A 23,237-nucleotide genomic window follows, 5' to 3' on the forward strand; every position below is an offset into this window, starting at 1 on the left:
TTGAAAGTTGAAACGACAGATTTATTGCAATGATTTTCTTTGTGCTGCGGAGAATCTAGTCTCTCGTCACTCAAAATGTTGACAATGAATAGAAAAACTGAAAGAAGTGTCTCTAACTATTTTTTAACTTAAATGTCGTCACATTTTCTGTCAAAAGGGATTAGATGACACGGGTTTGGGGAAAACTCTGAGTTCTCGCCCATATCATTAAAAACATTTTTATTTTATTTTGATTGCACTTTTTCGACTCGGTAAGTCGTAACGCAATAACAAGATTCCTTCGGTAATGTCCTTCGGGAATGTTTTTAAACGTTAAGGAGACAGAAAATCAAGGTTAAATAGTAGATAAATACATACTATTATGTTTGGAAAATTTTGTTTCCCTTTATTCTCTTAAATTAATTGATTCTTATTAACTAATTGACTAATAATCTGTCAATATTATCATAATATTCGTAATATTCGAAGTCGCACCACTCATAATATTATGAGTGGTGCGACTTAGGTGTGGCGGACGCTTCGCCCCGCCACCCCACGTCGCACTTCATGTTTAGATTAAGTTAAAGTAACACTTATTACTATAGTAACAATACAATTATATCATGCGGTCACATGTTGCATTACATGAGTCTTGGCTAATAGATAGCGAACTACCATCATACCCATTTTTTCCCTTCTATTTATGTAACAATGATGGTCTAATGGTCATCAACCGAGGCTCCCATTCGCATGGTTCGGGGTTCGAATCTCGATCAATACGGAAAAGAAAACTAAATTTTTGAAAAATTCCTCTTAATAAGCTTTCGGAGGTAAATGGAAGTGGAAGATCGGTGGTAACTCTTCACGACCGCAAGAAGATCTTGATGACCGAGGAGAGGACAGAGGAAGAAGGGAGAGATGACCCAGAGCTTCAAAATGAATATAATCTAACATTTTAAAAATGTTCCTCAACTTCTTGGTTGATGACTAACTGTTAAAAAAGGAGGCATAGACATTTTACTGACAACCAAATTTATTAAAATCAAGATAAAAAATAGTAAACAAAAAGAGTTAATTATGAAACTAAAAGGGTTAAAAAAATAAAAGTGGGAAAATACAAAGTAAAAAGAAGAAAAAGACGAAATCGAAATCGAACATAAAAACCAAATCAAATAATTAATACTCTCCACTCCCATAGCAGAAAACTTGTCTTGCTAGGGAAGATCCAAACTTTTTTTTTCTTTTTGTTTACACTGCTGAGCATGCACTGACAGTTGGAAGGTTACGCAAAAAAGCGAATTCACTGCCTAGGATTCGGCAACCAGCTAGGTAACAAGTACGCAAATTAAATTTTTAAAACAGTAATGAAAACAAATGAAACCCCGTTAGGACATGTATCAAATTTTGACAGAATTATGTACAAAATTTGGTGACGATTGGTCATTCAGGGAAGAAACGTATAAAGGATAACTAAATGGACATTAAACCCTCTGAATTTCACTACTAGCTACTACTACCCTACCCCCTATACCCCACACCCTATATTGTTAAGGACCTTCGTATATAAATATACCTCAGGGATAATTTTGAATTTTCGCGGTCGCGCCTATTGCGCCGTGGATCGGAGTCTACGGGACTATCGTATCGGCCCCCCTCTCCCCCCCCCCCCCCCCAAAAAAAAACCCCATTACCATTAATTTCTGAAATTGAGCTAATTTATATTTAATTATTATGCTAGTTACTGAAACTGAGCCAACTAATATCCATTTTCTTTGCTTTAATCACTAATCAGTAGAAAGCTAGTCATGCTTTACATTTTTTGGGAAAGTTCCTTAATGTGCTTTAATGGAAAGTAAAACAATGAACATAGTTCCTCCAAATTTTTCTGTGATAATTTCACTTTAATCTTAACATTAAATCATGGTAAAATCTATTTTGGTAATTGGTAAAATAACAAGCTATAGGAATAGGATGCAGTCGGTCCTAAACTAGCGTCACCTGGTATCCAGTGTGTAATAGCACCATTTGACACTAGAGCGCCGTGGACTCCACAGCCAATTGATTTTACCAATTTTCGCTGCACTTTTCACTAGATTTTTATCGACGATCGGCCTAAATCATTCTTGCAAATGCAAATCTTGCTATTTTCAGTATTTTTATAAAAAGAAACATTAATTAACCATATTGAATCTTCTTTATTCTTAACAGATGATATGACTAGTGTTTAAAAGAGGATATGAGTTGTTTTTTTTGTTTTTTTTTTAAATGTTTGATGGGGCTCCGAGGAGGACATCTGGTGGCCAGATTTGTCTTCGGATGCTGGGCACAGGGTAGCCCTTTAGCCCCCACCTTCTTCTCGGTTCTTTTTTCTTTGTCTTGTGGTTTTTTGGCAAGTCGTCAGGAAGAGACGCCATTAGTTCGCTTGCTTTGCTGGATTTTCTTAATTTTTGTGTGCTTTCTGCGTTGGCGGGTGTGATATGAGTTGTTCTTTTCTAGACAGCTGTGTTTTGGTTTCCTAGTAATTGCTCAGCTTCTCACTTTCTAGCTTACATAGCAGTCAGAAGCCCAGCAGTCTAAATAATATGTGCCAGTGTCCAGAGGATAGAGTAGTAGAAGGGGCACGGACTGCTGAGGAAAGTCTAGCTCACAGAGAAACCTGGTAGACATCAATGTGTCTACTGATGAGGGGCCTTCCACCTTGGTTCAAGTCATCGTGGAAACCACAAATGTAAGTTACCCCAATACCAGTGTGTTTTGCATGGTTTTGACATGTTACGTCTTTGTTTTGCAGTTCCTTGGAGGATTTACACCCATCGAGATCTAAGTCTGGCTCCAGGTGTGGGGACAAATTTGATTGAAGCCCATTGACAGATGCTAACAATATCAGTACCAGTTAAAGCCAACACTCGGAACAGGTAACTAAGTTTCATACAATACTAACTTTACACCTCTATTCATGGTTATGCTACAAGTGTAGAAAACCACATTTGATATATTTCTGTATTTATACTATTATCTAAGCCTTTGTTCTTTGGATTAGGTAAAAATTGCGTCATTTGATTCTAAACATGTTTTGTTGTTGCCCTAGAAGCAGTGACAATAAAAGCGCTCAACCGACTGCGAGCACCCTGCCAGAGATATCTAGTTCAAGTAATAACACAACAGAAAGCCAGCAACAGAGATAAAATGGTCCAATCCAATTTGGCAAGCTAATTTTTCTAAAGCCCAGAAATTTATTTTTGCAAGGTAGTTATTTTGACCAACTTTTATAAAAGTATTGTGGCCTTTAATATATAACGTGTTTAACATTTCAGGTTAACTTTTTGGCTTGCTGTCAAGTTGTAGTAAATCTCCAAGATATTGATTGATGCCTTCCCCAGATCCAATACTTTGCTGCTATCTATTTTTCAGACAACACGAGAAAGCTGCCACTGCTCCTGCCAACGACGCCAGCAATTCATCCATCAAAAAGGAATCAACAAACTCGGAGAGTGATGACGTTGCAAGACCAGGAGCTGTAAGTTTATCCAACACTTATTTGTTATTAGAAACTTGATTTTAATTAAGGTGGTGTGTTGTAGACCAAGGAGTCGAGCTGGCAGCTGAGGTAGCCACGGAGAAAAAGACATGTCGAAGGGGTGAAGGTGTTGATTCATCTTCCTCGTCGATCTACTGCCATGTTCACCGTAATCCGATTACCTCGAAAGATAATCCTCCGCCAGGATTTTGCCAGTGGCTTCACACGTTCCAGGTATTTTTTATCATTCTCTCAACCACGTTAACTATTCATTGCTAAGAAACCATTCGTTATCTTTGCAGTAGTGGTCGAACGCTGAGCGTTTATGTGCTGCCATTGACCAACTGATAGAGCTGTGTGAACCCACTCAAGTCCGTCACATGATGGCTGTTAGCAAGGATGTTAGTGAACCACAGTTCCAACGCGATTTCATATCGCTGCTGCCCAAAGAACTGGCTCTGCATTTTCTCAGATTCCTGACCCCTCGCTACTTGACTCGCGCCGCACAAACGTGCCGTTGTTGGTAGGCCAGTCTTGGCCGAAGATAATCTGTTATGGCGAGAAAAATGTCGTGAAGCGGGTATCGATGACGTTCGTGATACTCTAAATAAGCGACGTCTTCGCAAATCTTCCCACTACTCATCTCCGGATCTAGCCAAAACAATGCACCAATCGGAAGGTGATAAGATCAATCTATCTTGGTCGTTAACGTTCATTGGATGCAAGATAATAATGATTCCTTGCATTTTCAGGCAACTTAATATTGAGTTGAATTGGCGAGTAAGGCCGATCCTATAGCCAAGGGGGTTGAAAGGTCATGACGATCACGTCCTCACCTGCTTACAGTTTTGCGGAAACCGCGTCGTTTCGGGATCGGATGACAACACGCTCAGTCAAAGTCTGGTCGGCTACTACGGGAAAGGTAATTTGATGGACTTTCTGCGTATAGACAGATCAAAGACTCTTTCACACGAAATTTCGTAGGAAAAGACAAAAATTTCATTTTCGTTTTCATTCAATAGTGCATGAGGACCCTGCAGGGACATATGGGAGGCGTTTGGTCCTCTCAAATGCAGGGGAATATAATAGTCAGCGGGAGTACAGACAGAACCTTAAAAGTCTGGAACGACGAGTCTGGACAGTTTCTGCATACATTATACGGCCACACCTCCACTGTCCGTTGCATGCATTTACACGGAAATAAGTCAGTCTTTTTCTCGGATATTTATAGTAAGGACTCTTATTAATTCAACTGTATTTCTTAATCTCAAATTTACGTAGGGTGGTGAGCGGATCACGGGATGTCGCTATGACGTTGAAAGTGATAATATCTCTACTCTTCTTGATTAAGTGGCGCCGAATAATTTTCTTAAACCATCATACCCATAGGTCCCTTCAGAAGTAGAAAAATTATAATGTTAAAGAATTGATTTCCTATTGCGTAGTACATGTACTGTATGCAAATAATAAAGCGAAGCTTACATCACTATAAACAAATCAAGCAAACGCAAAATATTTTCGATAAAATTATACCGTTCCATTGATTGCTCCGAAATAATTAAGTCCGAAATAGAATAGAAGATAGATGATGATAGATGCTTATCAATTTGAACCAAAATTGCCTGAAAATTGCGCGGTGTTTCCCCCCTTCTGGTGAACAATTTTGTATTTCAATATCCTTTCGAATTTCGATCTTGTTGAAAAATATTTTTAGGAATCAAAAAGAGAATGCCCAAAGTCAAACTGAGTGACAGCAACATTATATCTTTCCGAAGGAGTTGGTTATTAATTCCTTTCCATTAACTTGCATTTTGGGTGTCCGTATACTCCGTAAGAAGTTTAGCTATCATTTAATTTTTAAAATTCGTTACACAACGTGTGTAATCGCTTTACAACATATCTCTTTATATGACAATTGATTCTGAACTGGTAATCAGCTCAAAAATTAGTCTGCTGAACTAAGCAATAAATGGCGATCCTTTTATTAAACCGAAACGACAGGTGGTCAAATCAGCGGGAATAAAAGGGCTAACAGTACTGTTACTTTATAGCCCGTATCTATAACGAAGTGAAACGGATCGCTAATATGCTGAATTGCTGATATAAGAACACGTAATCACGTTCTAGCCTATACCACATTTTCAGATTCAACAAAAAATAAGCAAAAAAAAACATTTTTCAATCTCCTCTCTTCTGGCTCCATTGTTTTTTCAAAAATATCCAGGATTTACAACAACAACAAAAAAAATGAAAGAAACGACGCTCTATTATTCTTATGAATAAAAAATTAAACCGTCGAGATGTGCTGTGTTTACTATTATTTTTTCTCTCGTCTCTTCTGCATGGCTAACAAAACAATAAAAATAATCATCAATTACGCTCGTACAGGTTTGTGTGTGTGCATGCGAATGGATTGTGTGCGTATATTGTGCCCTTGTTAATTTGTTTATTATTATTTCGTCTGTGGTCTCCCGATTGGAAAATGTTTCACTGTCGAATGACTCACGTCCCGTCTGTGTGTGTGTCTACTTTTTCTTTGTTTGATTTCGTTACGTGTCACATGAAAAGGTACGACTGGAGCAGTAATTTCAAAAAATAAAAAAAGAATAAGGTAAAATAAGGTATTTCCTTCAAAAGCAACTCAGAACTTTGAAACCTCAGAACGAACCAGTCGCAACGCCATACCTGGACCTTTCAACATATTGGTAAAATACTGCTGGGATGAGAAAGGGATTTTGTATAATTTTTTTATTTCACTAAGTGACAGCCATTAACCATTTATTGATTGATATACCTATTAGTTTTTTTTTCATACGGTAATAGAAATTAGTGCTCCAATTGGGGAGGCGAGCTTGAAAAAGAAAAGAAAAAATATTCATCAAATGAAGGAGAGGAAGTCTTAAAATGGTTTAAAAAAATCTCGGTAACCTCAGAGTCAGATACGGTCAGATAATTTACGAGTTGCTCGTATTACTTGTATTTTTTTCTAAGAAACGTGTTTTGAAGTTAAAAAATGTCTAGCTCGTCTCCATCCAGGCCGGCAGCTCAAAAGAATTAAAATATTGTTCTTACATGTGTGTTTCTCTCAGCGCGCTATATTTGATTCGTTACATTTTCAAAATCTACACACAAGCCGAGAAGGAGGATATATTTTTGTGTTGTAATAACAGCGTCTATAGTAATATTTTGTTCATCACGTAAACAAAAGAAATGGCCCAGCTGGTGGGCTGAAATAAAACAGAGCACAAATGAATAACAATTAAATCATGTATTTAAAGCCGTGGGAGAATAAAAAACAAAAACGAAATATTTCGGGTTTTTTATTATTATTTCCAGATCGAAAAAACCGTGTGAACTCAGGGGTCTAGTGAAACCCCAAAAAGTAAAAGGGGATCGATTATGATAATTGAGCCGCGCGAACAAGTTGGAACTTTTTTCTCCGGCTGTGCTGTGCTGTGGAAAGGGATAAACAAACATTTGAACGGAGATAACGGGGCGTATTGAAAGTTGAAACGACAGATTTATTGCAATGATTTTCTTTGTGCTGGGGAGAATCTAGTCTCTCGTCACTCAAAATGTTGACAATGAATAGAAAAACTGAAAGAAGTGTCTCTAACTATTTTTTAACTTAAATGTCGTCACATTTTCTGTCAAAAGGGATTAGATGACACGGGTTTGGGGAAAACTCTGAGTTCTCGCCCATATCATTAAAAACATTTTTATTTTATTTTGATTGCACTTTTTCGACTCGGTAAGTCGTAACGCAATAATAATTTTGAATTTTCGCGGTCGCGCCCATTGCGCCGTGGATCGGAGTCTACGGGACTATCGTATCGGCCTCCCTCTCCCCCCCCCCCCACATAGGCTAGAACGTGATTACGTGTTCTTATATCAGCAATTCAGCATATTAGCGATCCGTTTCACTTCGTTATAGATACGGGCTATAAAGTAACAGTACTGTTAGCCCTTTTATTCCCGCTGATTTGACCACCTGTCGTTTCGGTTTAATAAAAGGATCGCCATTTATTGCTTAGTTCAGCAGACTAATTTTTGAGCTGATTACCAGTTCAGAATCAATTGTCATATAAAGAGATATGTTGTAAAGCGATTACACACGTTGTGTAACGAATTTTAAAAATTAAATGATAGCTAAACTTCTTACGGAGTATACGGACACCCAAAATGCAAGTTAATGGAAAGGAATTAATAACCAACTCCTTCGGAAAGATATAATGTTGCTGTCACTCAGTTTGACTTTGGGCATTCTCTTTTTGATTCCTAAAAATATTTTTCAACAAGATCGAAATTCGAAAGGATATTGAAATACAAAATTGTTCACCAGAAGGGGGGAAACACCGCGCAATTTTCAGGCAATTTTGGTTCAAATTGATAAGCATCTATCATCATCTATCTTCTATTCTATTTCGGACTTAATTATTTCGGAGCAATCAATGGAACGGTATAATTTTATCGAAAATATTTTGCGTTTGCTTGATTTGTTTATAGTGATGTAAGCTTCGCTTTATTATTTGCATACAGTACATGTACTACGCAATAGGAAATCAATTCTTTAACATTATAATTTTTCTACTTCTGAAGGGACCTATGGGTATGATGGTTTAAGAAAATTATTCGGCGCCACTTAATCAAGAAGAGTAGAGATATTATCACTTTCAACGTCATAGCGACATCCCGTGATCCGCTCACCACCCTACGTAAATTTGAGATTAAGAAATACAGTTGAATTAATAAGAGTCCTTACTATAAATATCCGAGAAAAAGACTGACTTATTTCCGTGTAAATGCATGCAACGGACAGTGGAGGTGTGGCCGTATAATGTATGCAGAAACTGTCCAGACTCGTCGTTCCAGACTTTTAAGGTTCTGTCTGTACTCCCGCTGACTATTATATTCCCCTGCATTTGAGAGGACCAAACGCCTCCCATATGTCCCTGCAGGGTCCTCATGCACTATTGAATGAAAACGAAAATGAAATTTTTGTCTTTTCCTACGAAATTTCGTGTGAAAGAGTCTTTGATCTGTCTATACGCAGAAAGTCCATCAAATTACCTTTCCCGTAGTAGCCGACCAGACTTTGACTGAGCGTGTTGTCATCCGATCCCGAAACGACGCGGTTTCCGCAAAACTGTAAGCAGGTGAGGACGTGATCGTCATGACCTTTCAACCCCCTTGGCTATAGGATCGGCCTTACTCGCCAATTCAACTCAATATTAAGTTGCCTGAAAATGCAAGGAATCATTATTATCTTGCATCCAATGAACGTTAACGACCAAGATAGATTGATCTTATCACCTTCCGATTGGTGCATTGTTTTGGCTAGATCCGGAGATGAGTAGTGGGAAGATTTGCGAAGACGTCGCTTATTTAGAGTATCACGAACGTCATCGATACCCGCTTCACGACATTTTTCTCGCCATAACAGATTATCTTCGGCCAAGACTGGCCTACCAACAACGGCACGTTTGTGCGGCGCGAGTCAAGTAGCGAGGCGTCAGGAATCTGAGAAAATGCAGAGCCAGTTCTTTGGGCAGCAGCGATATGAAATCGCGTTGGAACTGTGGTTCACTAACATCCTTGCTAACAGCCATCATGTGACGGACTTGAGTGGGTTCACACAGCTCTATCAGTTGGTCAATGGCAGCACATAAACGCTCAGCGTTCGACCACTACTGCAAAGATAACGAATGGTTTCTTAGCAATGAATAGTTAACGTGGTTGAGAGAATGATAAAAAATACCTGGAACGTGTGAAGCCACTGGCAAAATCCTGGCGGAGGATTATCTTTCGAGGTAATCGGATTACGGTGAACATGGCAGTAGATCGACGAGGAAGATGAATCAACACCTTCACCCCTTCGACATGTCTTTTTCTCCGTGGCTACCTCAGCTGCCAGCTCGACTCCTTGGTCTACAACACACCACCTTAATTAAAATCAAGTTTCTAATAACAAATAAGTGTTGGATAAACTTACAGCTCCTGGTCTTGCAACGTCATCACTCTCCGAGTTTGTTGATTCCTTTTTGATGGATGAATTGCTGGCGTCGTTGGCAGGAGCAGTGGCAGCTTTCTCGTGTTGTCTGAAAAATAGATAGCAGCAAAGTATTGGATCTGGGGAAGGCATCAATCAATATCTTGGAGATTTACTACAACTTGACAGCAAGCCAAAAAGTTAACCTGAAATGTTAAACATGTTATATATTAAAGGCCACAATACTTTTATAAAAGTTGGTCAAAATAACTACCTTGCAAAAATAAATTTCTGGGCTTTAGAAAAATTAGCTTGCCAAATTGGATTGGACCATTTTATCTCTGTTGCTGGCTTTCTGTTGTGTTATTACTTGAACTAGATATCTCTGGCAGGGTGCTCGCAGTCGGTTGAGCGCTTTTATTGTCACTGCTTCTAGGGCAACAACAAAACATGTTTAGAATCAAATGACGCAATTTTTACCTAATCCAAAGAACAAAGGCTTAGATAATAGTATAAATACAGAAATATATCAAATGTGGTTTTCTACACTTGTAGCATAACCATGAATAGAGGTGTAAAGTTAGTATTGTATAAAACTTAGTTACCTGTTCCGAGTGTTGGCTTTAACTGGTACTGATATTGTTAGCATCTGTCAATGGGCTTCAATCAAATTTGTCCCCACACCTGGAGCCAGACTTAGATCTTGATGGGTGTAAATCCTCCAAGGAACTGCAAAACAAAGACGTAACATGTCAAAACCATGCAAAACACACTGGTATTGGGGTAACTTACATTTGTGGTTTCCACAATGACTTGAACCAAGGTGGAAGGCCCCTCAACAGTAGACACATTGATGTCTACCAGGTTTCTCTGTGAGCTAGACTTTCATTAGCAGTCCGTGCCCCTCCTACTACTCTATCCTCTGGACACTGGCACATATTATTTAGACTGCTGGGCTTCTGACTGCTATGTAAGCTAGAAAGTGAGAAGCTGAGCAATTACTAGGAAACCAAAACACAGCTGTCTAGAAAAGAACAACTCATATCCTCTTTTAAACACTAGTCATATCATCTGTTAAGAATAAAGAAGATTCAATATGGTTAATTAATGTTTCTTTTTATAAAAATACTGAAAACAGCAAGATTTGCATTTGCAAGAATGATTTAGGCCGATCGTCGATAAAAATCTAGTGAAAAGTGCAGCGAAAATTGGTAAAATCAATTGGCTGTGGAGTCCACGGCGCTCTAGTGTCAAATGGTGCTATTACACACTGGATACCAGGTGACGCTAGTTTAGGACCGACTGCATCCTATTCCTATAGCTTGTTATTTTACCAATTACCAAAATAGATTTTACCATGATTTAATGTTAAGATTAAAGTGAAATTATCACAGAAAAAATTTGGAGGAACGTTCATAAGGAATGTTCATTGTTTTAGAATTAGAAAAAAAAAATTGAAATAGATGGTGAGGCATTTGCCCTTCGGGCTCGCAACAAATAAATATATACATTCTATTACCCTAGAAAAAAATGCATCTAATCAATGATTGTTGAATTTTTAATCATCTTCTCTTGGCCCGCCTGAAAACCAGTCCAAATTTTAAAAAGGGAAATGATTTTCAACGCCATCGCTATCTCACACGATAATTGACATCGGCACGGTATGTCATATTTGATATGGCATATTCTCATCATCCACAATACACTGAGTCATTACTTACGTGCATCTTTTCCAATCGCTGGTTTAAAGGTAAAGTGCAGCTTTCCGCTTCCAATGTTTATGGACGAACCATGCAAACTTTCAATAATCAGCGAGAGAAATTGACGCGTATCAATCAACTCACACTCATAACTCTGAAATCCCATCAACTAGGCCACCAGCTTCGAATAATGATCGAATCAAATTACACAAATATACGATGTACGCTGTATTTTATTTGACTTTCGCGTATGTGCCATATGTGTAATATTAAGACTTGACCTAGATCCTTGACTCCGTCATTATGGTGTGCTTTGTCTCTCTATCCGGGTGTGTGAACTGCAGTGCCCAGTCCACCAGGGGAATCGAACTCGGGCCTTATGGTTCCAATCCAATCTTCAACACTGAACCACGCCTTATCCGACTCACCCACCCGTTACATGATACTAAGTGATCGTCGATCGTTTTGACATTGCTATTGAATCTGGATTATCTGATATGATTATAAAATGTAATTAATTCGGCGAATTGAATTAAGATCAAACCCAAATAATCTATGGCTAGAGGACAAAGAAAAATCTTTAATGTCAGATATATTCTTGGTGTTTAAAAAGAAAATTTTGATCAACTATTTTACGATAACTAGACCATAAGCCTTATTCAGTAAAAACTTGCAATCTCAATCAAGGAGCGAAGCATTTTTCTGTACCACCTTAAAGCAACTAAACAACGACCACGCGCAGACGCACGAGACAGCAGATGCCACATGAAAAAAAATAGTACTTAACTAGAACAAATTTACTCTAAAGAAGTCACCAGTATTACCGGTATTACAAACAATTTAGCAACAATGTGTAGGAAAAATAATTGCTTGACACTAAATACAAAGCACAATGCCTCATACTAAAGATCACTTAGAAAAGTAGCATGACAAATGACACATAAATATGTAACTTATACTCACTTAGATTTAAAAGTTTATCAGTTGTTCTGGGGCAGGTATGTGCTTGCCCTGTTGATTTTTAAGAACGTTGGGGTGATTAAACCATTGTCAAATTTGCAATGTAGCTGTATACTGATCTGTCAGTTCTCAGTAGCAAGAACCACAGGTTCGTCTTTCAGTTCGAATTTCAGATATTGAAATGTCATCCGGATATATTATGTGTTGTTTCAAGCACGACAAAGAGAATATGGTCCCCATGAATAAACCTGATAAGTGATAATAGAAAAACAAAAGATAACTTTTTCGTGTTCACTTCTTTATATTTCCTTCGCACCCACTTCGATACCTAATACTAATAGCTTAGAACCACAACAAAACAAGGCTGGCCGTCGCGAATCCAGCAGACGAACTTTGACGAGAAAACAATCAGCGTTGCCAATTTATGAAACTGAGTAGCTTAAAACTTTGATAACACTCTCAGCGCTCTCAGTCATCTGTCGTTGTTTTTGCTTTTGCATGTGGTCTTTATCTGAAGTAATAGATTCATCGCAAATTTAATTTGTAATAAAAGACCAGGGGTTCATAATGAAGGAAAACATTTCCGGGAAAGGCTGGAGAAGAAGCAAGTCGGGCTCTTTTGACATGCTTTTGGCACTAGATTATCTAGATTATCTATTACAGTAGTCTATTACACATCGCTAGTTTAAAGAAAAAGTTCCGCTTTCCGCTTCTTAAGTTTACGGAACCATGCAAACTGACATGGACTCCTCATACTCCATACCGTACATACTATAAGGTTTTTTAATCAGGGAGTGGGACAGTGGGCCATGCCGAAAGATTTAGTTATCAACCACGATGGAAAAGGCCCGAGGGATCTTCGCTAGCAGACGTTCTTGAACTCGTCGATCAGTTTAACATAGTCATTGAATCTTTATTATAAATGTTGTAAGATTACTAAAAGAAAATTAACTGGAAAAAGTTTATTACATTTAAACTTCGAGAAGTGTATGAGAAATGTGGATACCCTAAAAGACAATAGGGAATGAAATGTACTTTTGTCGACAGTGAACATAGCTTTACAGGTACGTGATTAGCCGATTAGGATAGTATTCTATTTAAAAAGATAATATTGCTATTAGTTAGTAATGCCTTAATTTCTTTAATACTTGGTAAATATGATTGTGATGCAGACCTAGAGTCTGAAACTTTGATGAATTCTACCAGTTTTTGTTTGATAGTAACCTAGTTAAAGGTTGTGAATGTTAGGAATCAATAACATATGAATTAATTTTCATATTTCTAAAATTTATTTTAAATCACAGAATCTAAATTGGTAGTGATACAAACTCCTGCAGCAGCAAACTCTCAGTGAGCCAGTAGTTCCAGTAGTATACAGGACGTTCAACCCCTTCAGGTCTAAACATGAATGAACCTTCAAGAACTGAAAGGCCTGATTCAGAGAATGTTTCAGCAAAAAATCAGATAATCGTTATTCATGTAAGTTTGATGACATCAAGTGAATGTTATTGCAAGCTTTTAATACCCTATAATTTTTTTATAACTCTATTAGGAAAGTCAGACGCTTGATGGAAGGTTTCCAAAAACAGAATTGCTCGAAGAGGCTTTTGAATTAACAACCCTAGATATATCTGAGGATCACCTGGTCCAATTTCTATCAGATAACAACCTTCCTAACAGTCTTTCTGAGTATTATGATGATGATGTACTTCAAGATCCTTCCAACTTGATTGCTGATAGCTCATGTGAACATTCATCTGAACCAACTCCTGCAGCAGCAAATTCTCCTAGTGAGCCCCTGGCTTATTCAGGACGTTCAACCCCTTATTCACGTCTAAATATGAATGAACCTGCAAGCACTTCTGAAAGACATGATTCAGAGAATGATTTAGCGAAGAATCAAATAACTGTTATTCATGTAATTTTGATAATAAATGAATATTATTGTGAGCTTCTATCATCCTATCTTTTTTTTTCTAACTCTAGGAAAGTTTGCATACACTTGATGGAAGGTTTCCAAAAGCAGAAATGCTTGAAGAGGCTTGTGAAATAACAACCCTAGATATATCTGAGGATCACCTGGTCCAATTTCTATCAGATAACAACCTTCCTAACAGTCTTTCTGAGTATTATGACGATGTACTTCAAGATCCTTCCAACTTGATTGCTGATAGCTCATGTGAACATTCATCTGAACCAACTCCTGCAGCAGCAAATTCTCCCAGTGAGCCCCTGGCTTATTCAGGACGTTCAACCCCTTATTCACGTCTAAATATGAATGAACCTGCAAGCACTTCTGAAAGACATGATTCAGAGAATGATTTAGCGAAGAATCAAATAACTGTTATTCATGTAATTTTGATAATAAATGAATATTATTGTGAGCTTCTATCATCCTATCTTTTTTTTCTAACTCTAGGAAAGTTTGCAGACACTTGATGGAAGGTTTCCAAAAGCAGAAATGCTTGAAGAGGCTTGTGAAATAACAACCCTAGATCTTTCTGAGGATCACCTGTTTCAATTTCTAGCAGACAACAACCTTCCTAACAGTCTTTCTGAGTATTATGACGATGTACTTCAAGATCCTTCCAACTTGATTGCTGAGAGGTCATCAAGACATTCACCTGCACTCCTAGCCCAGGACGAAGAGCTGAAAGCATTACGGGAGAAAATCGACCTTAAAGTGAAATTCTTTAACAATAATAAAGGAAGTTTCTCGATTAAAAGAATCGATGAAATGTTGGAAGAAATTAAACACCTTAAGGAAGTGGTAAAACGTGAAGAGAATTCCAAGGTCGGACCGGAAGTAAACCGGAATCTTCTAGGATTCGAAACAGCGACCAGCAATCGCCTATTAGTTCATTGTAAAGGAGAACATTTTCTCTCTGTAGCTCCTAAATTCGAGGAATCAACGGCCGAATTCTTGAATGTTGTTAGAGCGGATCATACCAAGCCAAGGAAGTCGGGTAAGTCGCTTCTTTATATCCATTTCAGTAAAGAAATTGACTCTTTTATATTGAAATAGATATTGGAAATGCTGTTGTAAACAATTCAGCAATATCTACTGCCCTAAGCAACCTCCATAGTGAACTAAAAAGTCGCCCTAAAGAAACTGATTCGGAGGTCTCACCATCAAGCCTTACTGTGAATCTCCTATCGCATCAGGAGCGTGCGCTTAAATGGATGTTGTGGCGGGAATCAAGCGCTCACGTTGCTGGTAAATCGTTTCCATTTATTTTTTTAATTATTTTTTAACTTCAACGTTTTTCACATTTTCTATTAGGTGGAATACTTGCAGATGATATGGGTTTGGGAAAAACGCTTTCCATGATAGCCTTGATCGTACGTCAAAAAGAGTTGAATCAGTTTTCTGGTGTAACTTTGGTTGTCTGTCCTAAAGTTGTCGTAGGTAAGCGAAAATCATCCGCTACACGATTTTTTTTTGTCAGGGTTTAGCATGAATTCTAAAAATTTGCCATCTCAAGTTTTGCGTGTCATAACATTTCATTGATGACGTGGAATATTTTTTTTTTTTTTTTTTTTTAATTTTAGATCAATGGAAAACCGAAGTAGAGAGGTTCTCGTTCTTACGTGTGTTGGTTATTCGCGGCACGAATCGAAAAGAAGTGAATGTGTCTGAGCTAAAGAAATTTGACATTGTGATAACCTCGTACAAGGTAAGAAATCATGGAAGTTTAACTATGTAAAAATATGATTTTTCTAAATTTTGTCTTTTTATTCTTGCTGATACAGATCCTTCTTTGGGAAATATTTTTGGACGCTAAGGCTGAACGCGATAATGCTGTTACTGATTCTTCAGTTTTTTTGAAATTAAAATTTGCTCGGATCGTTCTAGACGAAGGGCACAAGATTCGAAACCATAAAACTGAAACAGCGGAAGCTGTTTTCAAGCTGGAGGCTTCCTGCCGATGGGTTCTCAGCGGAACACCGATTCAAAATACTGAAATGGATCTATTTTCCCTATTTAAATTTCTTCGTGTCTCGCCTTTTGATCAGTTGGAAGTAAGCCTTATTTTTAGTGATCTCTTTTGCGTACTTTAAACTGACATTTTTTTTTATTTTTCAGATCTGGAAAATATGGATCGATTCGACTCCTTCAACTATTAAGGGCAAGAACGAGAAAAACAGTCAGGAATGTCGTGAAAATTTGTTGCTCCTCGTCAAAACGTTCCTACTGCGTCGCACTAAATACCAAAAGGTTGCTGGTACCGAGACACCAATCGTCATCTTGCCATCTCGGTATGAATTGAGTGGTTTCCTATATTTTTTGAGGTGCCTTATTTCTTATATGGTTTTTCTTTAGAGAGGTCCACACACATTTGGTTCATCTATCATCAGAAGAAAGCGATCTGTACCAGAACCTTTTTTCCTATTCCCGTAGGCAACTTGAACAGTACATCTACTTCCAAGAAACCAAAGAGGGACGAAAGGTGAGAAATTTTGACATATTTTGTTACCATATTAATCATCAAACTGAAAAAACTGTTTTTACCTAGAATATTACAGAATTCCGTGAAAAAAAAATTACCAAGCATGTGATCTTAATCCTGCTCTTGCGTCTAAGGCAAGCCTGTTCCCACCCTGCCTTAATTTCAACAATGCTAGATGATGACTCAGTTGGGGGTAAAGATAGCCTGGACTTCCCTTTTACCCCGTCTAATCCCATATTTGATCGGCTGACCATGAGCAGCAAAATGAAACTCATCCTTGAAAAAGTCCAAGAAGTTGTTCGCAAGCAGGAAAAATCGCTAGTTATTTCTCAGTGGGTTACCATGTTAGAAATAATTGCGGGTCACCTGCATGTGTTAAAAATCCGGAGTCGGTCGATTACTGGTCAAGTGAAGGACAGGGAAAGGTCCGTAATCATCAAAGAGTACAACGAAGATTTATCTGGACCACCGGTAATATTCTTTTTAATTCATTTTTAGTCATGTTCAAGCTAATATCCTTTGAAACAATACCAATTTAAGGTTTTGCTGCTTTCACTGTGTGCTGGTGGAGAGGGTCTAAACTTAATCGGTGGGAATCACGTCTTCCTAACGGATCTGCATTGGAATCCACATTTGGAAGCACAGGCATGCGACCGTGTCTACCGTGTCGCCCAAAAAAAGAATGTTCACGTTCATCGTTTTATTGCTAAGGAAACCATAGAAGAAAAAATATTCTCTATGCAGAAGAGCAAGTTGAGCACAGCTAGTAGTCTCCTGTCTTCTGGCATTTCAGTTTTGGATGTTGACAAGGAATTGAATTTGTCGGAACTGAAAGACATTTTCAACATCGAGTCTTCCCAATCCTAAAATGTTATGCCTAACAAAAATAACTTCTAAAGAAATTTGTGTCGTTATCTTACATCCGTTTTAAAGCGTAAAAATTTTTCCCCTTCTGTTTATATTTTTGGTTAACTAAGACTGAGCGGTCGCTAATATTTGTAAAAAATTTCGTCATGAACATTATCCTCCGGTTAAGTATATTCCAAAGCAGAAAGCTCATTTTCTAATATTTCAGTAAATAACCTAAAAAAATTCCGAATTGACGGTTGCATGCATCTTAAAGATAATAAAGAATCGTATGCGCGTCTATAATTGTCCTTTCTAATCCATCTATTCATCATATTCATGCAACCTTGCCCACTCCCCCTAAGTTTCAGTGCAACGATAACGAATGGTTTCTTAGCAATGAATAGTTAACGTGGTTGAGAGAATGATAAAAAATACCTGGAACGTGTGAAGCCACTGGCAAAATCCTGGCGGAGGATTATCTTTCGAGGTAATCGGATTACGGTGAACATGGCAGTAGATCGACGAGGAAGATGAATCAACACCTTCACCCCTTCGACATGTCTTTTTCTCCGTGGCTACCTCAGCTGCCAGCTCGACTCCTTGGTCTACAACACACCACCTTAATTAAAATCAAGTTTCTAATAACAAATAAGTGTTGGATAAACTTACAGCTCCTGGTCTTGCAACGTCATCACTCTCCGAGTTTGTTGATTCCTTTTTGATGGATGAATTGCTGGCGTCGTTGGCAGGAGCAGTGGCAGCTTTCTCGTGTTGTCTGAAAAATAGATAGCAGCAAAGTATTGGATCTGGGGAAGGCATCAATCAATATCTTGGAGATTTACTACAACTTGACAGCAAGCCAAAAAGTTAACCTGAAATGTTAAACACGTTATATATTAAAGGCCACAATACTTTTATAAAAGTTGGTCAAAATAACTACCTTGCAAAAATAAATTTCTGGGCTTTAGAAAAATTAGCTTGCCAAATTGGATTGGACCATTTTATCTCTGTTGCTGGCTTTCTGTTGTGTTATTACTTGAACTAGATATCTCTGGCAGGGTGCTCGCAGTCGGTTGAGCGCTTTTATTGTCACTGCTTCTAGGGCAACAACAAAACATGTTTAGAATCAAATGACGCAATTTTTACCTAATCCAAAGAACAAAGGCTTAGATAATAGTATAAATACAGAAATATATCAAATGTGGTTTTCTACACTTGTAGCATAACCATGAATAGAGGTGTAAAGTTAGTATTGTATGAAACTTAGTTACCTGTTCCGAGTGTTGGCTTTAACTGGTACTGATATTGTTAGCATCTGTCAATGGGCTTCAATCAAATTTGTCCCCACACCTGGAGCCAGACTTAGATCTCGATGGGTGTAAATCCTCCAAGGAACTGCAAAACAAAGACGTAACATGTCAAAACCATGCAAAACACACTGGTATTGGGGTAACTTACATTTGTGGTTTCCACGATGACTTGAACCAAGGTGGAAGGCCCCTCATCAGTAGACACATTGATGTCTACCAGGTTTCTCTGTGAGCTAGACTTTCCTCAGCAGTCCGTGCCCCTTCTACTACTCTATCCTCTGGACACTGGCACATATTATTTAGACTGCTGGGCTTCTGACTGCTATGTAAGCTAGAAAGTGAGAAGCTGAGCAATTACTAGGAAACCAAAACACAGCTGTCTAGAAAAGAACAACTCATATCACACCCGCCAACGCAGAAAGCACACAAAAATTAAGAAAATCCAGCAAAGCAAGCGAACTAATGGCGTCTCTTCCTGACGACTTGCCAAAAAACCACAAGACAAAGAAAAAAGAACCGAGAAGAAGGTGGGGGCTAAAGGGCTACCCTGTGCCCAGCATCCGAAGACAAATCTGGCCACCAGATGTCCTCCTCGGAGCCCCATCAAACATTTAAAAAAAAAACAAAAAAAACAACTCATATCCTCTTTTAAACACTAGTCATATCATCTGTTAAGAATAAAGAAGATTCAATATGGTTAATTAATGTTTCTTTTTATAAAAATACTGAAAATAGCAAGATTTGCATTTGCAAGAATGATTTAGGCCGATCGTCGATAAAAATCTAGTGAAAAGTGCAGCGAAAATTGGTAAAATCAATTGGCTGTGGAGTCCACGGCGCTCTAGTGTCAAATGGTGCTATTACACACTGGATACCAGGTGACGCTAGTTTAGGACCGACTGCATCCTATTCCTATAGCTTGTTATTTTACCAATTACCAAAATAGATTTTACCATGATTTAATGTTAAGATTAAAGTGAAATTATCACAGAAAAATTTGGAGGAACTATGTTCATTGTTTTACTTTCCATTAAAGCACATTAAGGAACTTTCCCAAAAAATGTAAAGCATGACTAGCTTTCTACTGATTAGTGATTAAAGCAAAGAAAATGGATATTAGTTGGCTCAGTTTCAGTAACTAGCATAATAATTAAATATAAATTAGCTCAATTTCAGAAATTAATGGTAATGGGGTTTTTTTTTGGTGGGGGGGGGGGGAGAGGGAGGCCGATACGATAGTCCCGTAGACTCCGATCCACGGCGCAATGGGCGCGACCGCGAAAATTCAAAATTATTATTGCGTTACGACTTACCGAGTCGAAAAAGTGCAATCAAAATAAAATAAAAATGTTTTTAATGATATGGGCGAGAACTCAGAGTTTTCCCCAAACCCGTGTCATCTAATCCCTTTTGACAGAAAATGTGACGACATTTAAGTTAAAAAATAGTTAGAGACACTTCTTTCAGTTTTTCTATTCATTGTCAACATTTTGAGTGACGAGAGACTAGATTCTCCCCAGCACAAAGAAAATCATTGCAATAAATCTGTCGTTTCAACTTTCAATACGCCCCGTTATCTCCGTTCAAATGTTTGTTTATCCCTTTCCACAGCACAGCACAGCCGGAGAAAAAAGTTCCAACTTGTTCGCGCGGCTCAATTATCATAATCGATCCCCTTTTACTTTTTGGGGTTTCACTAGACCCCTGAGTTCACACGGTTTTTTCGATCTGGAAATAATAATAAAAAACCCGAAATATTTCGTTTTTGTTTTTTATTCTCCCACGGCTTTAAATACATGATTTAATTGTTATTCATTTGTGCTCTGTTTTATTTCAGCCCACCAGCTGGGCCATTTCTTTTGTTTACGTGATGAACAAAATATTACTATAGACGCTGTTATTACAACACAAAAATATATCCTCCTTCTCGGCTTGTGTGTAGATTTTGAAAATGTAACGAATCAAATATAGCGCGCTGAGAGAAACACACATGTAAGAACAATATTTTAATTCTTTTGAGCTGCCGGCCTGGATGGAGACGAGCTAGACATTTTTTAACTTCAAAACACGTTTCTTAGAAAAAAATACAAGTAATACGAGCAACTCGTAAATTATCTGACCGTATCTGACTCTGAGGTTACCGAGATTTTTTTAAACCATTTTAAGACTTCCTCTCCTTCATTTGATGAATATTTTTTCTTTTCTTTTTCAAGCTCGCCTCCCCAATTGGAGCACTAATTTCTATTACCGTATGAAAAAAAAACTAATAGGTATATCAATCAATAAATGGTTAATGGCTGTCACTTAGTGAAATAAAAAAATTATACAAAATCCCTTTCTCATCCCAGCAGTATTTTACCAATATGTTGAAAGGTCCAGGTATGGCGTTGCGACTGGTTCGTTCTGAGGTTTCAAAGTTCTGAGTTGCTTTTGAAGGAAATACCTTATTTTACCTTATTCTTTTTTTATTTTTTGAAATTACTGCTCCAGTCGTACCTTTTCATGTGACACGTAACGAAATCAAACAAAGAAAAAGTAGACACACACACAGACGGGACGTGAGTCATTCGACAGTGAAACATTTTCCAATCGGGAGACCACAGACGAAATAATAATAAACAAATTAACAAGGGCACAATATACGCACACAATCCATTCGCATGCACACACACAAACCTGTACGAGCGTAATTGATGATTATTTTTATTGTTTTGTTAGCCATGCAGAAGAGACGAGAGAAAAAATAATAGTAAACACAGCACATCTCGACGGTTTAATTTTTTATTCATAAGAATAATAGAGCGTCGTTTCTTTCATTTTTTTTGTTGTTGTTGTAAATCCTGGATATTTTTGAAAAAACAATGGAGCCAGAAGAGAGGAGATTGAAAAATGTTTTTTTTTGCTTATTTTTTGTTGAATCTGAAAATGTGGTATAGGCTAGAACGTGATTACGTGTTCTTATATCAGCAATTCAGCATATTAGCGATCCGTTTCACTTCGTTATAGATACGGGCTATAAAGTAACAGTACTGTTAGCCCTTTTATTCCCGCTGATTTGACCACCTGTCGTTTCGGTTTAATAAAAGGATCGCCATTTATTGCTTAGTTCAGCAGACTAATTTTTGAGCTGATTACCAGTTCAGAATCAATTGTCATATAAAGAGATATGTTGTAAAGCGATTACACACGTTGTGTAACGAATTTTAAAAATTAAATGATAGCTAAACTTCTTACGGAGTATACGGACACCCAAAATGCAAGTTAATGGAAAGGAATTAATAACCAACTCCTTCGGAAAGATATAATGTTGCTGTCACTCAGTTTGACTTTGGGCATTCTCTTTTTGATTCCTAAAAATATTTTTCAACAAGATCGAAATTCGAAAGGATATTGAAATACAAAATTGTTCACCAGAAGGGGGGAAACACCGCGCAATTTTCAGGCAATTTTGGTTCAAATTGATAAGCATCTATCATCATCTATCTTCTATTCTATTTCGGACTTAATTATTTCGGAGCAATCAATGGAACGGTATAATTTTATCGAAAATATTTTGCGTTTGCTTGATTTGTTTATAGTGATGTAAGCTTCGCTTTATTATTTGCATACAGTACATGTACTACGCAATAGGAAATCAATTCTTTAACATTATAATTTTTCTACTTCTGAAGGGACCTATGGGTATGATGGTTTAAGAAAATTATTCGGCGCCACTTAATCAAGAAGAGTAGAGATATTATCACTTTCAACGTCATAGCGACATCCCGTGATCCGCTCACCACCCTACGTAAATTTGAGATTAAGAAATACAGTTGAATTAATAAGAGTCCTTACTATAAATATCCGAGAAAAAGACTGACTTATTTCCGTGTAAATGCATGCAACGGACAGTGGAGGTGTGGCCGTATAATGTATGCAGAAACTGTCCAGACTCGTCGTTCCAGACTTTTAAGGTTCTGTCTGTACTCCCGCTGACTATTATATTCCCCTGCATTTGAGAGGACCAAACGCCTCCCATATGTCCCTGCAGGGTCCTCATGCACTATTGAATGAAAACGAAAATGAAATTTTTGTCTTTTCCTACGAAATTTCGTGTGAAAGAGTCTTTGATCTGTCTATACGCAGAAAGTCCATCAAATTACCTTTCCCGTAGTAGCCGACCAGACTTTGACTGAGCGTGTTGTCATCCGATCCCGAAACGACGCGGTTTCCGCAAAACTGTAAGCAGGTGAGGACGTGATCGTCATGACCTTTCAACCCCCTTGGCTATAGGATCGGCCTTACTCGCCAATTCAACTCAATATTAAGTTGCCTGAAAATGCAAGGAATCATTATTATCTTGCATCCAATGAACGTTAACGACCAAGATAGATTGATCTTATCACCTTCCGATTGGTGCATTGTTTTGGCTAGATCCGGAGATGAGTAGTGGGAAGATTTGCGAAGACGTCGCTTATTTAGAGTATCACGAACGTCATCGAT

At 37.9% G+C, this 23,237-nt stretch overlaps 1 protein-coding gene and 3 long non-coding RNA genes across 9 annotated transcripts; 2 read left to right on the forward strand and 2 right to left on the reverse strand.

The window, feature by feature from the left end:
• Window positions 1–2,585: 2,585 nt before the first annotated feature.
• LOC124327738 lies at window positions 2,586–3,985 on the forward strand. Of its 3 annotated transcripts, none has more exons than XR_006916209.1 (6): window positions 2,586–2,707; window positions 2,771–2,894; window positions 3,068–3,225; window positions 3,294–3,496; window positions 3,561–3,730; window positions 3,799–3,985. It is a non-coding gene; the product is annotated as an uncharacterized LOC124327738 (long non-coding RNA). The 3 variants fall into 3 exon arrangements; XR_006916208.1 differs by having other exon boundaries at window positions 3,071–3,225; XR_006916210.1 differs by having other exon boundaries at window positions 3,071–3,225; window positions 3,802–3,985.
• A 5,030-nt stretch (window positions 3,986–9,015) lies between these two features.
• Window positions 9,016–10,664, reverse strand: LOC124326273. Of its 3 annotated transcripts, none has more exons than XR_006915528.1 (6): window positions 10,278–10,664; window positions 10,091–10,214; window positions 9,760–9,914; window positions 9,489–9,691; window positions 9,255–9,424; window positions 9,016–9,183 (listed from the first exon to the last, which is right to left on the reverse strand). It is a non-coding gene; the product is annotated as an uncharacterized LOC124326273 (long non-coding RNA). The 3 variants fall into 3 exon arrangements; XR_006915525.1 differs by having other exon boundaries at window positions 9,016–9,186; XR_006915527.1 differs by having other exon boundaries at window positions 9,016–9,186; window positions 9,760–9,917.
• A 2,885-nt stretch (window positions 10,665–13,549) lies between these two features.
• Window positions 13,550–17,463, forward strand: LOC124343120 (transcription termination factor 2-like). The gene is made up of 12 exons (XM_046796286.1): window positions 13,550–13,624; window positions 13,698–14,063; window positions 14,132–14,497; window positions 14,565–15,111; window positions 15,171–15,362; window positions 15,429–15,554; window positions 15,698–15,822; window positions 15,899–16,168; window positions 16,233–16,405; window positions 16,470–16,596; window positions 16,663–17,067; window positions 17,137–17,463. The coding sequence occupies exons 1-12, from the start codon at window positions 13,550–13,552 to the stop codon at window positions 17,461–17,463; spliced, it is 3,099 nt and encodes a 1,032-aa protein (XP_046652242.1).
• A 423-nt stretch (window positions 17,464–17,886) lies between these two features.
• On the reverse strand, window positions 17,887–19,025 carry LOC124326285. 2 transcript variants are annotated; one of them, XR_006915529.1, is made up of 5 exons: window positions 18,904–19,025; window positions 18,717–18,840; window positions 18,386–18,540; window positions 18,115–18,317; window positions 17,887–18,050 (listed from the first exon to the last, which is right to left on the reverse strand). It is a non-coding gene; the product is annotated as an uncharacterized LOC124326285 (long non-coding RNA). The 2 variants fall into 2 exon arrangements; XR_006915530.1 differs by having other exon boundaries at window positions 18,386–18,543.
• Between the last annotated feature and the right edge of the window lie 4,212 nt (window positions 19,026–23,237).

Source organism: Daphnia pulicaria, chromosome 1 (genome assembly GCF_021234035.1).
Source record: "Daphnia pulicaria isolate SC F1-1A chromosome 1, SC_F0-13Bv2, whole genome shotgun sequence".
NCBI classification, from domain to species: Eukaryota; Metazoa; Arthropoda; class Branchiopoda; order Diplostraca; family Daphniidae; genus Daphnia; species Daphnia pulicaria.

Bases quoted from the DNA above. Each gene is read 5' to 3' on its own strand.
- LOC124343120 (XM_046796286.1), top strand. From the start codon at position 13,550: ATGAATGAACCTTCAAGAACTGAAAGGCCTGATTCAGAGAATGTTTCA. The intron at 14,498-14,564 runs GTAATTTTGATA...TTCTAACTCTAG, and splicing joins ATCAAATAACTGTTATTCAT to GAAAGTTTGCAGACACTTGA. The intron at 15,363-15,428 runs GTAAATCGTTTC...ATTTTCTATTAG, and splicing joins ATCAAGCGCTCACGTTGCTG to GTGGAATACTTGCAGATGAT.